Source organism: Berghia stephanieae, chromosome 9, assembly GCF_034508935.2.
Source record: "Berghia stephanieae isolate SIO BIC M18660-M18661 chromosome 9, UCSD_Bste_1.3, whole genome shotgun sequence".
Lineage (NCBI taxonomy): Eukaryota > Metazoa > Mollusca > Gastropoda > Nudibranchia > Aeolidiidae > Berghia > Berghia stephanieae.
This window is the reverse complement of record NC_088368.1, coordinates 32,490,462-32,505,486: the sequence shown is the minus strand read 5'-3', so window position 1 is coordinate 32,505,486 and position 15,025 is coordinate 32,490,462. Positions and strand designations below refer to the sequence as shown.

Genomic DNA, 15,025 nt, shown 5'->3' with positions numbered 1-15,025 from the left:
TTGGTGTTTATCGTACTAAGATTAGATTTTGAATAACTACAGCTCACAACCTTGATAGCTGATAACACTAAATAATGGTCCGTGAATTTATCTACAATCGAATACTGATATAACGATCAACATTGGCAGAAAAAAATTTGTTTAGTTCATTAGAAGTTTTTAGCATTGATTTAAGGGAAACTAAGAATAAAGACATACAATACATTCGCTATATCCATTAATTTGTGTTTAGCATGTTCGTTATCAGTATTTTCTACTGTTATTTATTTTTCGTTTTTGATTTTCGTTTTGCTTTGCACAATCAAGACACCCAATGACAACAATTTTGAGTGCTTACTTACTGGTACATTGTACAAGACTAAGAATGGACAGGAAAACATTTAATGATAATTTATGCTTAATAATAATCGTCACAGTGTTAATTTGTAAGGAGTTGAATACATGTGAGTAACATTAAATTAGTGACCAATTATAGAACGTATAGTATGTTTGACCTCACTCAACTGTTTGATATCGTTTTCAGACAACTGTTTTTAGAACACAAGTTGTCAGTCTCACCAAATTCCTTCTAACTTTTACTTAATCTTAAACTCACACTATCTTTACTGCCATGCAAGTACTCATCATTTTGGTCAGTATACGTTTACTTCATATATATGTGATAGATCAACATTTACATATGTGATAGATCAACATTTACAGATGACATATAACATATTAAAAGCTCTTAGACCCTAGACTCATTTGAACGTTTCAAAGATTATTGGATTTAAAGACTTAATACAGAAGTTGAATTCTCTATTGCTGACGATAGTGATAATACACAAACATGACTGGCTCTAATATTATTATAGCTGCTGCTGCTACTACTACCACTACTACTACTACTACTACTACTACTACTACTACTACTACTACTACTACTACTACTACTACTACTACTACTACTACTACTACTACTACTACTACTACTACTACTACTACTACTACTACTACTACTACTCTTACTACTACTACTACTACTACTACTACTACTACTACTACTACTACTACTACTACTACTACTACTACTACTAAAACTGCTACTACTATTGTAATTCTATAACTTTTTACTGTCCCATTTTCTTCCTTTTTACTGGCGCTGATATAACCTAAATGTGTTGCAAGCGCCGTAAAACCCTTAAAAAACAAACAAACAAACAAACTACTACTTTTTCCACTACTACTACTACTACTACTACTACTACTATTACTACTACTAATACTACTACTACTACTACTACTACTACTACTATTACTACTACTACCAACACCAACATCATCACTACTCATACTGCTACTACTACTGTTGCTACCTGGGTGGGGTTCCTGGTCTCCCATAGTGAGCAGGGAGACACTGAGTCTTCTATCCCCCTATATCTAGGTGGGGTTCCCTACCTCCACGGTGGGCAGGGAGGTACCTACTTACTGTGTCTTCTATCCCCTTATATCTTTTTTCCAGCATGCTTTCTGTCTTTGTCTTGGTATGAGATTGCTTGGTTTTGTCCCGACCCTGGCCGGAGTCCTTGGCTGGGAGGGAAACAGTTATTGTTTTGGGAGATGATATTTTTTTCCTTGTAAATCATCTCTCGGTTGTGTATTATTATATTTGTTATTTTTAAAGTACAATGAAATGTAGCTTGATATTCTCTTGTTGGATCTGTGTGGTTGTGAGAATATAGGTGATATCAGTTAAGTCATTGTGTTGTTTGAATTACATCTGATCATTTGTCCAATTCCCTTTGTCTTACTCTTCTTGGTGCGAGTTTTAATTGTAATTCTAGACTTGATATTTCTCTTTTATGGCGTGACTACGTAACTATATGTGTTGCAAGGCGTAAAACTTTAACATAAAATATCCTATATCTGTTTTCAAATTGTTGTTTCTCGGATGAGAGTACTTAGTTTTGTCCTACCTGGCCGAGTCCTTGCTGGGAGCAAACAGTCGATGTATAGTTATAGTTTTGGAGATGTATTTTTCCATTGTAAATATCTCTCTGTATATTGTTATTTTTTATTTTTAACATATGATTTGTAAACATTTGAGTGTATTCCTTTTCATGGAATCTTGTGCTGGTGTCTGGGTGAGATTTTTAGGTGATTTCAAACTAAGCACTTGGAATCTACATCTGTTTCCTATTTGAACCAATTCCGCTTTGTCTTACCTTTTCTTGGGTGCTTTAATTGTAATTCTAGACTTTTTTTCTATCCATTTTCTCCTCTTTACTGGCGCTGATTGACCTTAATGTGTTGCAAGCGCCGTAAAACCCTTAATAACAAACAAACTGCTGCTACAATATACTACCTATCGACTACTACTTACTACTCACTACTACTTCTCTACTTCTCTCAATCACTATATTACTCTACTACTCTATATCACTACTATACTACTCTACATACTACTACTACTACTACTACTACTACCAATATCACTAAATTACTACTACTACTATACTACTACTACTACTACTACTATACTACTATACTACACATATCACTAATATCTACTACTACTACTACTATACTACTACTACTACTATATCTACTATACTACAACTACTACTACTACTAAAATACTACTACTTCTACAACTATACTACTACTACAACTACTACTACACTATACTACTACTACTACTACTACTACTATACTATACTACTACTATACTCTACTACTACTACTAATACTACTACTACAACTACTACTACACCACCACCACTACTTACTACTTACTACTACTACTATTACTTACTACTACTACTATCTACACTACTACTACTACTACTACTCACTACACTCTCTATTACTATACTACCATATTTTCACTAACTATTACTGCGATACTTACTTATACTGACTCTCTTTACCAGTAATAACTAATAAAATTACTATCTACTCTACATATACTACTACTACTACTACGACTACTACTACTACTACTACTACTACTCCATTCATAAATTACTACTACTACTACTACACTATACACTAATATACTACTACTACTACTACTACTACTACTACACTACTACTACTACAAAACTACTACTACTTCTCAACTACTACTACTACTACAATATCTACCATATATACTACTACTACTACTATACTACTACTACTACTACTACTACTACTACTACTACTACTACCACCAATATCACTAATATTACTACTACTACTACTACTACTACTACTACTACTACTACTACTACTACTACTACTACAACTACTACTACTACAAAACTACTACTACTTCTACAACTACTACTACTACTACAACTACTACTACCACTACTACTACTACTACTACTACTACTACTACTACTACTCCTACTACTACTACTAATACTACTACTACAACTACTACTACCACCACCACCACTACTTACTACTACTACTACTACTACTATTACTATTACTACTACTACTACTACAACTACTACTACTACTACTACTCCCACTACCACCATCACTACACTATGTACTCTTATTAACCCCAACCATCATTTTGCAGGCTCAAGCCTCCAGATAAAGATATTCCCAGAAAAACATTTAAAGAATTTGAATACAGAGGTTGACTTCTCCTGTGTTGTTGACCATGATAATAATACAGAAAAGATTCTATTGCTACAGATCTCTAAGAACAAGGAATCGCCAATGGTCATAGTTCATCCTCACTCACAACCCATATATAGTAAGGAGATATCAAAGAGATTTTCGGTGGGTATTTCACATTAGGTAGTTTAAGATTATCGTCATCATCATCATCTGGGTGGGGATCCTACCTCCCATAGTGGGCAGGGAGGTACATACTGTGTCTTCTATCCCCAACATGCTTTCTGTCTTTGTCTTGGAATGAAATTACTTGGTTTTGTCCTGGACCTGACTGGGAGGGAAACAGTCAAATGCGTAGTTATTGTTTTGGGAGATGATATTTTTTTTCCTTATAAATCATCTCTCTGTTATGTATTATTATATTTGTTATTTTTAATGTATAATGTAAGCATTTGAATGTATTTCTCTTTGTTGTATTTTGTGCTTGTGTCCGGATGAGACTTATAGGACTGGGTGGGGATCCTGACCTCCCATAGCGGGCAGGGAGGTACACACTGTGTCTTCTATCCCCTTATATCTGTTTTCCAACATGCTTTCTGTCTTTGTCTTGGAATGAGATTACTTAGTTTTTTTCCTGCCTTGGTCGGAGTCCTGGCTGAGAGGGAAACAGTCAAATGCATTGTTATTGTTTTGGGAGATGATATTTTTTTCCTTGTAAATCATCTCTCTGTTGTGTATTATTATTTTTATTTTGAATGTATAATGTAAGCATCTGAGTGTGTTCCTATATGTTGGATTTTGTGCTTGTGTCTGGATGAGACTTGTAGGTGATTTCAAACTAAGTACATTGGTCGTATGCTCTTGGAATCTACATCTGATCCCTATTTGTTCTCAATTCCCCTTTGTCTTACTTTTTGATGGGTGCTTTAATTGTAATTCTAGAACTTTTGACTATCCAATTTTATTCCTTTTTACTGGCGCTGATATAACCTAAATGTGTTGCAAGCGCCGTAAAACCCTTAAAAAACAAAAAACAAAAACAAAGACTTATAGGTGATATCAAACTAAGTCCATTGATGGTGTGCTCTTGTAATCGGCATCTGATCCCTATTTCTTCCCAGTTCTCCTTTGTCTTACTTTCTCTTGGGTGCTTTAATTGTAATTCTAGAACTTTTTACTATCCCATTTTCTTCCTTTTTAATGGCGTTGATATAACCTAAATGTGTTGCAGGCGCCGTAAAACCCTCAAAAAACATCATCATCAATATCATAATTATCTCCACGACCACCATCACCATCACCATAACATCATAGTCGCCACCATTATGATTACCACATCATAATCCCATGACACCATGACACTGACACATTCTAGGTCCATGGGATGGTAAATAACGATGAAGGTAAAACCTACCTCAACCTGTCCTTGCCTAAACCCCACCAGAAGGACGGAGGTGTGTACACGTGTACCATGTTCTACGTCAACACTGAAGGTATCTTACTGGAGAAAGAAGTCAGCGGTAATCTGGTTATCGATACAGGTAATGTAGGATATATGAAAAATATAAAAAGAAAGAAAAAATATTTTGAAAATAGCGAACAATTGCTGTTGTCCATTTCACGCTATAGAAACCGGGATAAACTCCATCCATGGACCAAATGGCTCTGAAGGTCCCTTATTTTATTTTATTTTTATTTTTTTGATAAAAAAATATATTGGAGATCCAAAACGTAACTTTAAAGGCTTGTGTTTGTCACTGTGGATTAAGTATTTCTTTTTCTTGAGAATATCCCAATATTTCTGCTTTTCAGATTTTGGTGTAAGGACAAACTAATCTGGATTTTACTTTAAGTTCTTTATTTTTGTAATCCATCTTTTTAACTAAACTATTTAAGCCAAGCCGAATAATAATCTCAACCTCTATGCACAGTGGGCTGGTTTAAAGCTCAGTCGTACCTAAACCAAAATAATGACTCATAATGTTAATAATCCACATCCTAAAACAATGGATAGAAACATGCTCCTATTTGTTGATTAATTCACCTATAGGAAGCATTGTCAGGCAAGATGGAGGAGCAAACCCCTTAAAATCTTTTCCCTATTTGAGCCAGTCCCCTTTGTTTCTTACTTTTACTTGTGTGTTTTTAATTGTAAACTTTTTTTTCTTCTAAGATTTTCTTTTTTTTTACTGGCTCTGAAATGACCTAAATATGTCACAATCACAAGCGCCGTAAACTCTTAAAAACAAACAAAACAAAACATACATCCAAAGCAGACTATACAAAGCAAAAAGTGCTTCCAAATTACTAAAAAAAAAATGTCTGGAGATATCTCAAATAGAATTAGAACAAAACTCAGTCTGTACAAAATGTGTGTCTTCAATGTCTTCCTTTCGTCTCTGAATGTTGGAGGATGACGGAGGAAGAATTAAACGGAAGTTATCAGCATTCCATGCAGCAATTCTTTCCAGAATCCTCCATTGTTTTGGCCCTCAAAAAATGTCAGACAGCAAACTTGTCAGAATTTACCCACAATCCTCTTAGCGAAACGGTGGAGTTGGGTCACACACGTTCTGAGGGAGGACCGTTCTATCCCTAAGATGGCTTTCCATTGGACACCCGAGGGGAAAGGAAAGTGTGAGCAACTGAGAATGAGAAACTTCTTGGAGATGAACAGTAGAAGCTGAACAGGTGGAGTGTGCCCAAAAGGATGCTCATAGTTAGGGCAGATGGGAGAGAAGGTCCTTAATTGTTGCCCAACATGCCACCTGGCAGTGAGTAAGTGAGCTACTATTTTCCTCAAAATGTTCACAGACTAGCGATTGGGTTGGGAAGCGATTAATTTATTGCGAATTGCAGATTAAAATAAGACCGGTTTTATGTTGAAAGCTGGTTTTATAACTTTATTGGCTAACGGTGAAGTGCTTGGAGAGCTCGCTTAGAATTCCAGAATAGTCTCAGCAGGCCTCTGGTTTGAGCTTTAACAGCGGCATTAAAGATTTTTTTTAAAAGGGTAGAAAGGCATGTATGAATTATGACCAAGGTGTCATCCAAGATTCTAAGAACTATTTGGGGGGTTTCTTATAAGATTATATTGGTGTTATACGTTGGGGTAAAATATGCACCAGCTCCACTTGCCAAAGCAATTGTATCCAACTAACTAAACTATCTTATATAGCGTTAACGTTTATGGGCTATTTGAGATGAGAACTGATCACATCTATGGCGTCCTGAAAAAATAACAAAGAGCTGAGTGATGAAAACCTGATTTATTTGGAGATACAGCACCTGGGGATATCATTTGTTCGTATGGTCTTGAATACCATTGTTATGCCGACGACATCCAGATCTACGACACCAACCATCAATCAACATTTGACAGGAAAATTGAATGCTGTAAAAACTGCATTGGTGAAGTTAGCGAATGGATGGGGAAGAATAAATTAAAATTGAATGTGGATAAAATTGAGGTGTTAATAATTGGGAACAAAAATAAAATTAATCAAACTTTTTTTTTTAGATAAACGAATCAAAGTGTCTTTTGTCAATAAAGTTAGGAATCTTGGAGTCGTGTTTGATTCGTACCTTTCAATAAATATACAAGTATGTCTATTAAAGAAGAAATTTGTAATATATGAAAAAGATAAATATATGTACATGTCATTCTAATGCACTCAAAGCCTGCATTATATATAGCAGGGAAAGCTGCGCTCAACAAATGTGCACTATTATTATTATTATTATTATTATTATTATTATTATTATTATTATTATTATTATTTATTATTATTATATTAATATTTATTTTTAAAAATTATTTTTATTATTATTAATACCATTATTATTATTATTATTATTATTATTATTATTATTATTATTATTATTATTATTATTTTATTATTATTATTATTTTATTTTTATTATTATTATTTTTATTCATGATTATTATTATTATTATTATTATTATTATTATTATTATTTATTATTATTATTATTATTATTATTATTATTATTATTATTATCATTATTATCATCATTATTATTATTATTATTTTTATTATTATTATTATTATTATTATTATTATTATTATTATTATTATTATTATTAATATTATTATTCATTTATGCGCTAGGTAGTAGGTAGTAATAACTGTTCCTTAAAATAATAAGCATCTATCCGTAAAACCACAGAATCTCCAGAAGTGGACAAGTTAATGAACAGAGTGGCCTCTCTTGAGAAAAAGAGGAAAATGGATGTGGAAACGGGTTAGTACCTCAAGAGTTCTTAATGTATTTGTGTGTATACATTTTATATGAGGTTATTTTGTACCATAGATTAGCAAACTACTTTTATTTTTAATTTACAGGTTGAGTTTAAGTTTTTACTAACCCCTCTTTTTACCCAGCGGTGTTTTGACAATTGACATGCTTCGATCTGGCAGACAATACTTTTAGAAAGACTGGCTTCATTTTTTAAAAACTTTAAATATTGTATAGTAAGATGTCCCGCCACTTTTTGTCAAATAGTCTTAAAAACCTGAAACCAATAGGAGGTCTCATGTTTTTGAATTTTTGACGAGCTGAGTTGACTTACTTGGCTTAAGCCTCTTGATTCTTTGTGGAACATAAGGGCCGCAACAGTACTCTTCCACCTGACTCGCCTTTTGGAGGTCTTCTATATTTGTGCCCAGGGTTGTCCGGCTGCCTTCAACTCGATCTCTATGCTTCACCTGGTTGTTGGCCTAATTCAAACCCCCAGACTTGGAGGACCAGGATTTATTTTGGAGATTTCTCCTAGGCTTGTTGCTCTCCCGAGCTAAAGAGTCGTGCCACCCTTGGTTTTATTTCGGAGTGTCCTTTTCTTAGGCTGGTTGCTCTCCCGAGCTACAGAGTCCTTCCTACCCTTGGTTTAATTTTAGAGTGACCTTCTCCTGGATTTATTGCAACCCCTCGCTTATGAGTTCTCTCTACCCGAAGTTTGAACATATGTTGTTTCTAATCCGATTAATTTTCTATACTAATAATAAGTCAGTTCATTACACCTCCCACACACGTCGTGGGCTCTGCTGTGTTCTGACTCGACGGTTGCCTTATACCTATGTCCCAATTGGATCAATTTTAGTCTGGCTTCTCATCGTTCACCTGTTTGGCATGGGTGACCCTGTCAGGAGTTAAATCGCCCGCCGACATAACTCTTCGGATCATTGAGGCACGCAAGCTCTCCAACCACGACAAGATACTGATTCATTGGAGAGGACGAGCTGAATTCATCAACATTTCAGGGGCAAACATTCTGATCAAAAATGAATAAGGATGTATTGTCATTGTAGTTCAATTACAACCCCCCCCCCCCCCAAAAAAAAAAAAAAAAAAAAACAAAAAAAAACAAACAAAAAAAAAACAAAAAACAAACAAACAAAAAACAAACATTTTATTTAAAGGTAACTAAGTATATCAATCTATCTATTTTTAGTCTATTTATCTATTATTCAACCCATTTATCTATTTATTTATATATCTATCTTTTTAACCACCCATCTATCTATTTTATCGATCTATCTATCTATCTATCTATCTATCTATCTATCTATCTATCTATCTATCTATCTATCTATCTATCTATCTATCTATCTACTTACCTATCTATCTATCTATCTATCTATCTATCTATCTATCATCCATCTATCTATCTATCTATCTATCTATCTATCTATCTATCTATCTATCTATCTATCTATCTATCTATCTATCTAACCATATCCAGCTGTCTATCAATATCTTTCTATATACCTGTCTATCTGATTAATATGTTCTTTGATGTCATCTCTTTATCACCACAACACATCTTATCAAATCCATCATTGATCAAATCGCAGAATCCTCTGATGTGAGCAAGCTCATGAAGCGATTGGTAGCTCTTGAGGAGACTGTGAAGAAGAACGGGTTAAAGGGTAAAGTCTGAATAAATTTGTCAGCATCGTAGCAGTTTTACTTCCTCAGCTATATACTGCACTTGTCCGTTCTTTCATGTCATCATTGAAACGGTCGTATATATGATGAGGACTTCTATTTAATTATTTGTCTTGTAGTAAGACATCCGAGCTTGTGACCTTCAGGTCAAAGGTTTGAGTCCCTTTGTGTGGAGTACAAAGTAAAGCATTTTGAAAAGTTGTTTGCTAACATTTTCTATTCATAAGAAGTAAGCAGGTGTAAAATTAAGTTTTGTATCTATAAAATCTATAAAAAGCCTCACTAAAACTTGGCTCTGCACTTCACACTCGGAAATAAAGTCATTAGCATACACTGGCCCTGGCCACATAGCCTCAGAACAGTGTTCTGCATCAATCAGTAACCAGCACTTGTGGTAACGCTTGGTTTTTATAAAAAAGATGACAGATCACATCAGACAGAAATACTTAGGTCCCATGGAAGTCACCATATTCTACAACATTTGGCAATTTTGACAGATAGGCATGGGTGTATGGCGATGTCTATGTATATGTAGGTCTGAGATCCGAACCCACTTATGGGCCTAGTTTAACATTCTTGTAATGGCCAATATTTTGCATCATTTTTTGAGATTTCCATTCCAACAATGAGCCCATAAAGATTAAAAATAATTTATAAAATAAAGATGTGACAAATAAGACACCCAGAATTTACTAGTTACATTTAAAATAAAGAACAAATGACGAGTTGTTTTAAGATGATGTGAATATAGAAAGATGAAATTTAATGAAATGAATGTTCTTATAAATGAATAATAATCACAGTTACAAATGATAACATGACAACTTCTGTGATCATGAGGGTAATGTTGTACGGACTTGTGAGGTCCTACTTCTAGACAGATGGTTCTTTCATCAAGATCCGGACACGACAATCTCGACAGTTTTAGGCTGGCAAAGGTGACCATTGAAGCTCCGGCGTCTTGATAGTGAAATCAAATAATGGAGTTTTCCATCAAGTCCCGATAACAAGATATAAATCTTTATGGAGTTTTCCACCAAGTCCCGATAACAAGATATAAATCTTTATTGAGTTTTCCACCAAGTCCCGATAACAAGATATAAATCTTTATTGAGTTTTCCGCCAAGTCCCGATAACAAGATATAAATCTTTAAAATATAAATTATATGAGGAGTGGAGTGGTCTGGCTGTCAAGGCATAGGTTATTGAGAATCGTGAGTGAGGAAGATTAAATCAATCAGATTTTATAATAAGTGGCTACGTGACAGAAGGTAGAAAGAAAAGTATTCACTACTTTGAAATGAATTCAAAGAGAAGGCTATGAAAGGAATGATAATCTAATGTTAGAAGGTAAAGTTTTTCTAAGCCTACCGGAATATAACTGGAGTGAGATGGACTCCGTTCTTACTAAAATAAAACTTTAACAAAATAAATGTGAATCATCGTTAAGTGATAATCTCCTGTCAACCTTTTTTGTTCAAGCCCGTCATCATCAAAATCATCATCATTATCATCATCATCATCATCATCATCATCATCATCATCATCTCTCCATAAATAGTAATTACATTGGCATTGCCATTGGGGAAAAGTAGAGATGATAGTCAACAATAGGCGCCCTTAACTCCAATTTTATAATCGATTTCAAGTATGGATTTGACTCGGCGTTTTAATATCAACTCAAATTCTATTCTCGGAAGGATACAACGTCATATCAAGACCATTTACATTTCATTGACACTCTATGTTTGAAAATCTTGACAAGGTCTGTCAATTTTTGAAGGTTTTGTTGTAGTCTAAACATTTGCATTATTCATAACTTCCTTTTTTAAATTGTCATTATTATCTTTATGCGGCTATGTGATCTTGTGGAATGACTCTCGCTTTTGGATTGGAAGGTCCAGGCTCTGAGCCTCGCTCGGTGCATAGTTGAAACCTTGGAAAAGGTTCTTTACTTCCTTACTCACATTCTCTCACTGTACTCAAGATATAAAATGAGTTCCTGGCTGTTAACAGTGCTGTCTCCATCAGGAAAAAAATTGCAATATTGCTTAACAGGCGTCACGTCTCTTTCTACATATTACTGCTGATCAGAGGCCCGTTGTAAAGCGCGTTGAGCACGTTTAGTGGATATTGTACTATATAATAAAACTCCAGTTGTATAAACACCTTGTACTACTCATCACCTTAATTTATTATTATCAAGATGCAAATTTTGTAAAACTACTATAGAATTGTTAAGATTAACATTCAATTCAATATCTTATAATATTATAAATAAACATGTTCATGTCTTACCCATCCTTTTCCTACAGAATCTTCCCTTCAAACAAGAGTAACTAGTCTTGAAAAAGACAAGAATACGATGTTAAGAGAAATAACCCTTTTGAAGAATCGCAATGCGAACATGGCAGCAGAAATCAAAGAATTGGTTGGCAAAGGTAATAATCCATACATGTACCACAATATCTATGAAATATCAAATTGATATATTTGAATAACTCTGTTTGACTTACTTGACTTATTCCCTTCTCTCTTCATTGGGAATAGGGTCGTGAACACATCATCTCCAGGTTGTCCTGACGGCTGCAGCAGTAAAGCTTAAAGGCCTCCCCCCTTGGGGCAAACCCTGGGAACGCCGTCTTCTTGAAATTGGGAGATAAGTTGCCATGCTTCTGTACCAGCAAGTTGACACATTGGGTGTCTGCAAACAGACTAAGATCCAGAATCTAACGCTCAATCGGAGTGGGCTGTCCACTTGTTTTGCATGTACAAGTTGTGGCAAAGAATCTGAAAGAGCAGAATATCTGGTTGAACATTGCAGTGTTACGCGGCTGCGGGTGGCTCGCAACAGGGCTGCCAGATGGCCACTTGCATGGTCAATTGGTGACACAGCGAATCATGTTTCTGTTATTAATTTATATTCTTACTTTAAAAACAAAATTTTATTTTTCAAAAATACATTTTTTCCTAGTCTAGTTGACTTTTTGTTTCTCAAAACCAATGAGGTTTTGAAGGGGATCAGAGTGTTAGTAGAGAGATTCTATTTGGCAATGAAAACTCTGGTCATCTGGCAGTCCTGGTTTGCACAGTGCACGAATGATGTAACAATGTCGCCGCCTGGATGGACTGTGATAATATTGTAGCATGGGACCATCAGAAGGTGCTGTTTCAATATCAACTGTCCTCCTTTGTTAGGTCTTCTTCTCTTCTTGTTGTTGTTGGGTGGTCATGATAATGCCAGTGCCACACATGGGAAGCTGTTGTTTGGCATCCTTATAACACGTCCTTCCCAATATAACTCTCAACTTGTCTCTACTTCAAATAAGTCTTTAAATAAGCATCTTAAAAGATGCAGGTTTAAGAATTTTGACAAGTTAAGGGTCATCTTATCTCATCGATGTACAGTTTGAATTAATAATATCTGGCTATAATGAGGAAACAGTTGGGAATGTGATAGGGCTGTAAAAAGCAAAAGGGAAAATCTTACCCACCGCGTCAAAGAAGCCGTTATTATGTCGGGGTATACACGATAATTTAACTCTAACTCAAAAGTCAAAAATAATAAAACATGGCTTTAATCAATAGTATATTTTATCGAGGAGAATTATTGCAGTTTCTCACCATTCTAAAGCAAAAAGTGTCCTGTTTCTGACCACTTTAACTTAATTAATTTTTTTCTTGTCAAGGTCACCTCGACGTAATACCACATTTACAATCAAAATTACCCTCAAAAATCAACCCTCCTCGATATGTGATCAAACCTCAGACTTCCAGATTACTCATCAGATGTGCAACCGTTTACACCACAGAGGTTAACCACTGGGTATACTCTGTGGTGTGATAGAATTCTTTTTTAAACCCCCCCCCCCCCAAAAAAAAAACGAGCCTTTATATAGAGCAATATCCACTAAACATGCTCAAAGCGTTTTACAAGGGGTCTCTGACCAACCGCAACAAGTAACATGTAGAACGAGACATGACGCCTGAAAGGCGATACTACAATATTTTCGGACAGAGACAAAGCTGTTAACAGCCAGGTATTCATTTTACACATGTACGGTGAGAGAATGAACTCAACTATGCGCCGAGGGAGGCTCGAACCCAGGACCTTCCGTTCCAAATGCGGGTGTCATACCACTAGACCACATAGCTACATCGGACCGGTAAAAAAAATATAATTTGCCAAAATTTAGCTATGTTAACTAAATGTTCTATACAAATTTAAGATTCTAGATTTAAAATTTTACTCTAAATATTTTTTTTTTTTGTGTTGTCGTTTGCAGAAGCTTTACTTTTGCTCTTTATGTTCCTGCAACTAACAAGTATTCTGTTGTTTACTCTGAAATAGTCTAATTATAATACACTATAATCCTTTTGAAATAAAATAATATCTTTCAATTCCTACAGAATCTTCCCTTCAATCGAGAGTAGCAAGTCTGGAGACTGACAAGAAGAACATGTGGACTGAAATAACCAATTTGAAGAACAGCAACAAAGACATGGCAAAGAAAATATCAACGCTGATACTAAAAGGTATTAATTGTGAGGAAAACCCGATTTTACAATGATAGCATAATAGAAAAACAATAAAAATAAAACAAAACAAAAATACGAGACATATTTGTAAAAAAAAAATAATAATAATAATAAAAAAAAAAAAATAAATAATAAAAAAAAAAAAAAAAAAAAAAATATATATATATATATATATATATATATATATATATATATATATATATATATATATATATATATATATATATATGTATCTATCAGAAATACAAAGCTCAGTATTACAATACAAAAGAACAAAATAATGCATAAATAAAGGAATTTTTCTGCTTAAAATCTTCTTCAACTTTCCGTTTTTTGTCCTAAATCAATAATCCTTTCATTGCAATGCAACAAATGGGATTCTATAAATTGTTATTCGAAGACTATTTGGATTTGTTGTTTTTTAAAAAGAGAATAAAATAGTTAATATTCTTCATGGTTGTAGAATTATACTTTTGCTTAATATCCATACTTAATTTATCATGTATCATAATGGATTCTAACAGAATCATCCAACCAAGCAAAGATTGTTCAAATGGAAACACAGAATAAAAACACGTTAACTGAAATAGCCCGTTTGACCGAAACCAACAAGGATATGTCCGAAAAAATCATCGCATTAACAACTAAAGGTAAGAACTGCTTATTTCTTTCTTCTTTTCCTGTTTAGATGGTTTGGTAATGTGGCATATATTACGATCATCATTTTCAAAATTTTGGTGAGCATTCTCAAGGCCTCAATTATTGCATTGTAAACAACAGTGGATATGATGCATGATATGTGTGCGCCGTAATTGTATTTGTTTTGATTTGTTTTCTTTTAGACGATTCTTTACCAAAAAAATAAATAAATAAATTAAAAAAAAAAATTCTATTTGTTTTAAAATGTTGATATTCAATT

The 15,025-nt window shown here is 34.2% G+C and overlaps 1 protein-coding gene across 3 annotated transcripts in view; it reads left to right on the top strand.

Moving 5' to 3' along the window:
* The first annotated feature begins 219 nt into the window (after positions 1–219).
* The window catches only part of LOC144980063 (uncharacterized), a 28,477-nt gene continuing 13,671 nt past the window's right edge, over positions 220–15,025 (top strand). The window contains exons 1-8 of one of the 3 annotated variants that reach the window (XM_078927544.1): positions 223–443; positions 3,557–3,762; positions 4,973–5,138; positions 7,789–7,863; positions 9,474–9,548; positions 11,883–12,008; positions 13,978–14,103; positions 14,631–14,756. In XM_078927544.1, coding sequence (XP_078783670.1) covers positions 314–443; positions 3,557–3,762; positions 4,973–5,138; positions 7,789–7,863; positions 9,474–9,548; positions 11,883–12,008; positions 13,978–14,103; positions 14,631–14,756 — 1,030 coding nt within the window. In that variant the 5' untranslated portion in view covers positions 223–313. Of the gene's footprint in view, positions 444–3,556; positions 3,763–4,972; positions 5,139–7,788; positions 7,864–9,473; positions 9,549–11,882; positions 12,009–13,977; positions 14,104–14,630; positions 14,757–15,025 lie in introns of all 3 variants that reach the window. The other 2 variants (XM_078927545.1, XM_078927547.1) reach the window with 2 other exon arrangements.